This window comes from Pterocles gutturalis, unplaced genomic scaffold (genome assembly GCF_000699245.1).
Source record: "Pterocles gutturalis isolate BGI_N339 unplaced genomic scaffold, ASM69924v1 scaffold49091, whole genome shotgun sequence".
NCBI classification, from domain to species: Eukaryota; Metazoa; Chordata; class Aves; order Pterocliformes; family Pteroclidae; genus Pterocles; species Pterocles gutturalis.
In genome coordinates, this window is record NW_010102314.1 from 1 (window position 1) to 5,278 (window position 5,278).

At 37.2% G+C, this 5,278-nt stretch overlaps 1 protein-coding gene across 1 annotated transcript; it reads left to right on the plus strand.

Annotated features, from left to right (window-relative positions):
• Nucleotides 1–174: 174 nt before the first annotated feature.
• On the plus strand, nucleotides 175–4,900 carry LOC104470727 (protein zyg-11 homolog B-like; the record flags this gene model as incomplete). The annotated part of the gene is made up of 5 exons (XM_010085763.1): nucleotides 175–222; nucleotides 798–995; nucleotides 1,088–1,140; nucleotides 1,746–1,843; nucleotides 4,266–4,900. Coding segments are annotated over 5 exons (588 nt in total), but the record flags the coding sequence as incomplete, so codon positions are not given.
• Between the last annotated feature and the right edge of the window lie 378 nt (nucleotides 4,901–5,278).

Below are 5,278 nucleotides of genomic sequence, written 5' to 3' on the forward strand. Positions count from 1 at the left end.
ATGAGCCATTCCATAATCTTACCCAGTACAGAGGTCAGGCTGATCAGTATGTTATCAGCTACCTTCTCAAAACAAATCCAAAACACAGCCTCTTACTAGCTACTATGAAGAAAGTTAACTCTTTCGTGACCAAAACCAGGACAGTTACCTATAGTTTGTTTCTTTTTTCCACAGTCTTTTCCATCTGAGTCGTCCATTCAACAGAAGGTTCTTGGACTTTTGGTGAGATGAACAACAACAAAAACCTGAAATATATACCTTTAAAAATTGTTTATGTTCCTCTTTAATCTTTATAGTGTGCATTATTCACAACTGACATTGTTTTGGACTGTTTTACCAGTTCTCCAAAAGCACTAATTATATTGATTGTTACAGTAAACAGAGCTTTTAAGAAAGGGCAGTGAGTAAGGCTTCAGATGAGTTCAAACGCAAAAAGTAGATTGAAAATCAATGGAAGTCAGAATTATGCACTGCTGAAGTTTACTGAAAATGAGTGTATTTGAGAATGTTAAAACTATCCTTTAATTTAGTGTAATCTGTATGATAATGGCCTGAAATTACTTATGAGGAAATCCCTTTGTTTTGAAGCAAATTCCTGCATTAGACTGGAAAAACTTTTAAAAGCAAAAGTAGTATTTTGGTATCTGGTGGCCACCTGGATGTCTGAAATCTCATCCTGGTGTTTATATGTGTTTACTTATACAATGTACTTTAAGTTTATATGTTTATCTCCTTCCTATCACATTCTTTCTGGTAATGATTTTCTTTTTCTTTTTCTTTTCCCCTCTCCTCTCCAGAATAACATAGCTGAAGTTAAAGAACTTCATTCTGAGTTAATGTGGAAGGACTTTATAGACCACATCAGTAAATTATTGCACAGTGTGGAGGTGGAAGTTAGCTACTTTGCAGCAGGACTTATTTCTCATTTAATATCTCGAGGAGAGCAGGCCTGGACGTTAAGTCGCAGCCAGAGGACATCTCTCCTTGAACAGCTGGTACAGAAATGATGGTGAATTTTATCATACTCTTTAATATTTTTTCAGTGTGTGTATTTAACAATGAGTGTTCTTGGTTCTGTATTTTGCAGCATTCTGCCATTTTGAATTGGCCAACCCCAGAATGTGAGATGGTGGCTTACAGGTAACTATTGTCTTGATTAGAGTTTGGAAAATAAACTGAACTAGATTTAAAACTTGTTTCCAAAGCAGAGTGAGCTGCTAACCAGACAGGGTTTTATCCAGTGGAAAAACACCTATGTTAAAACATAAAGTGTGTTAATTTTCCCTTTGTGACCAGAGAAGGTTAGGGACTCATGTAAAAGAAAAATGTAAAGCTATTCTGCCTGCTTTTCTATTAAAGGTATTCAGCTGCACGTATAAAAAGACTTAGACACAAAGATCTATCAGGTTATATTGGCTATCTCTAGGTTAGCACTATCTGTCCTAGACAAAGAAGCTCGAAGCAAAAAAATACAGTTAGATAATTACTGTCCATCTAATCCTTATAATTTCCACTGTTCTTAAGGAGCAGGAGGCATCCAAATGCTATGGTAAACCATACTGCGTATCCACTATATATGATTTTTGCTAGTAGTTGTCTTAAATGTTAAGAGGCTTGCCTGCTGCATCTAAAACTCTAGTTTATCAAGTGTCTCTCCTAGTTAAACCTGCAGCTGAAAGAGTAGAGGACATGTGACCTCTGAGGTATTAGTAGTAAAGCAAATTGCTTTTCCTCTTTTTTTATAGGTCTTTCAATCCGTTTTTTCCTCTACTTGGCTGTTTCATGACACCTGGTGTCCAGTTATGGGCAGTGTGGGCCATGCAGCATGTCTGCAGCAAAAATCGTATGTATTAAGACAATATTGCCCTTACAATTCTTATTTCTTCATATATTATTCACTAGCATGAAGGGGAAAAAATAAGAATTCCTGGAGTATTCGTGCTTAATCCTCTGGAGAAACTACATTTAGGCTTTGGCTAAATGGGGTAGGAAAAGAGAGTAAGACAAGTCCTTTATGTCCTTTTTATTTACTGGAATTTTACTGTTAAATGTACCATATGAATTCCAAAACATAGATATGTGTTAAGATTAACTGCATTTTTAGCTTGCACAAGTGTTTTTATTCAGAAATGTAAATATTAATGATGGGCAATACAATTTTTTTCTAAATGAAGAACAATGATTGTAGCAGGTAGCTATCTCTTACTGTCAGAACAGAAGTTTTAGGTAATCCTCATCTCTAATCGCCTCTTTGCAATAACTTGCTGTGACACGAAGGTCAGTTTCTTAATCTGTCTTTCCCATCTGCAAAATGAGAACACCAACCTCTTGTTTATAAAATGATTTGAGAGCATGTGATGAAATGCACAAGTATTGGGAAAGGAAATAAATCCCTAGAGCCTACCTAAATGTAGGACTGGACAAACCTTCCTGGCTTTTAAATTTTTTTTTTTTTTACGTAAATTTGTATGACATGAATGTGTGTATTGTCATTCACTTCTACCAGCTATAAAGCAGCTTTCCTCTAAAGTATTAAAAGTATTTTCTGTGGTAGTTTTTTAATCTTCTAGGCAGCACTACATCTACACTTGTTTATCCCAGTCCCAAAAATCACTATTTCTGCAGTGAAACAACATCTATTGAGGACCAAACAATAACACAGCATAATATTTAATTGCACATAAAGTACTGTTTTCCTGCTCTTCACAGAGCTCGTAACTGTAATGAGGCACTGTTCTGGGGTATGCTGTCCAGAGATCTGTGAGGACTTTTCACATGTTGAAGTAGGAGTGTTCTGACAAAGTTGTTTTACTGGTCAGACTCTGCAGACAGTTTTTGATGAAGACCCTGTAATTCTGTGTTAATGAAGTTAAAGCAAGCTTTCTCCCCCTCTTTGTGCCTCAGCCCTGCTAACTTAGTATGGTCCTATTTGTTCTATTTATTTTTAGTGTTTATTTTGTGCTGCCCTAACCTCTGGGCTTTCAACATGCCGCAGAGGTTTGTACTGACAGTAAGTAACTGCCCTGGAGAATGGAGAGGCTGGAAATGCTTGGATGGCATGCTCCTGATCTGAGATCAAGACAGTATTCCTGAAGTTCAGTTCTGGTAGCAGTTGGTGCCAGAAGCTTCTCGACAAAGTTGCAGAGAGATCAAACGTGGTAGCAAGTGTAATAACCTAATCTGACGGAAAATGTATTTAATTCTGAAATATGGAGATTTATTTGGAGGGAAAATATTGAGCTTTTGGTGGTTGGCACCAAGAAGACTTTTTGTTGTGGAGAGGAGATATATTTTGTTTTGACCTCCTCTTTTAGATGAGGGTGAAATATAGTCTGGAATTAATGGGATTTTTTTTTTTTTCCTCCTTTTGCTGCTTCTCTATATCATATCCACCACTATGAGCTAACTTAACTAAAATATTAGTAGCTCTGCAATAAATGTGATCCCCAGTGAAATGCTTCATGTCAGCATTTAAACAACTCTGGTGTTGCCTCACTGAGATTAATGGTGAAATTGGGCACACCTGATGTAATGCTCTGTGGATTGCATTACTGTCATCCTGACCTTTTCATAACAGCTTCTGAAGCTTGCATGTTACATAAAGCATATGGCTCTTTTTATAGCTGGTCCCTGCACGTAATAACACTGGAGCTGATGTAGCTGCACTTTCAACTTTTAAAAATCAGTAATGAAAGTGGAAAAGACAAGTATGATTTTATCCCTGAAAAGGCATTCATAGTAACTTTTCATTAGCTAAAGGCCACCATCAATAGTATTTTGGCAAACTGTTTTTGAAGGAACTAGTTCCTATTCACTCTACAAGCCTGCCCAAATGATGTGGTGTATCTGATACCTTTTTTTGGTAATTGTTCTGTACTGAGGTTTTGGGTAAAGGTGATAGTTTTAGCCTGGGTACTCATAGATACTATAGTACTTCTGATTCCCATTTCTTAAAATTTATATATGTGCACTTAACAAGCCTGTAGAGGAGACTGAGGGACAGAGGGAATACTGTGCATATGATAAGACACTTTCCAGTCAGCTAAGACAGATGTGGAAACAGACCTGATTACAATCAGAGTCCTGTACAAACAACTCTGTTGTTCTGCTGTCACTTAGTGAAGTACAAATGCACTTCTGTACACACTTAAGGTTGAGTGCCCTAAATGCTGTCTGGTCTAGGAGACAAAAGTGGATTTCAATTACTGTTTACAGTATATGCTACATTTACACTACTTTTTTTTTTTTTTTTAATCTTATTACAGCAGCTAGGTACTGCAGCATGTTAATTGAAGAAGGTGGTCTGCAGCACTTATACAATATCAAGGAAAATGTCCAGACTGATCCACATGTCCAAAGGATTGCTATTGCCATCCTAGATAGTTTGGAAACACACATTATGCGTCATGGGAGACCACCTCCGTGTAGAAAACAGCAACAAAATAAATCAAACTGAAAGCTGCAGGTATAGGAGTGTAAAGTATTGTCTCTGTAATAATCCTTTCTGATGTGTGTGTAGTTGGAGTAACTTGTAATATAGTGGTCACCATTAAAGTGATTTGCCAATAATTGTGGTACCCAGAACCATGTACGGTAACCTTTGGTGAATGTCAACTTTAATGGCAACCGTATGTGCAACTTGTAAAGGATCACTGCTTGAGCTGGTCATACCTGGAGGGTTACTGCTGGCTACAAGAGATGGGACTTGTACAGACCAATATGCACATCTGCAAAAAAGACTTCTAGGAATATCTTGTTTTGTGACTTCTGGGACAGAAAGTGATTTCATCCCTATGATTGCGGTTCATAACACTGTTTACCACTTTGGTGTTTGAATAGAACTGTGTGTGGTTGTGAGATTCAACACTTTCACAGATTAAAACAAAAGTACATGCATGCAGTTTACAATGATACTTGTAACTAAGGCGACCAAAATGTCCATTGTCTCATAACATTTCTAAACACAAATGGGGTCTTCAACTTCCTTTTCCTTTAGCCTGCAAGCTGTGTTCTTTTGTTTTCCTTACTGATAGAACAACGCCTTTTTGCAGTTCTGCCTCAGTCCTCCCTACTCTTACTAAAGTGGGGATTGGCATTGCATCAGGGAAGGGGGAAACCTGCTCAAGTAAAGCAATAGAAACAGGATTAAAAGGAGACACAATATTAAAAGCATGAACTAAGCTTGAGATTTTAAACTTGATAGCAAGAAGGGTTTTTTGTTGTTGTTTGACTACTTTTGGTTGTTTCATAGTTTTTGGTTTTAGAATTCTCGTAGGGA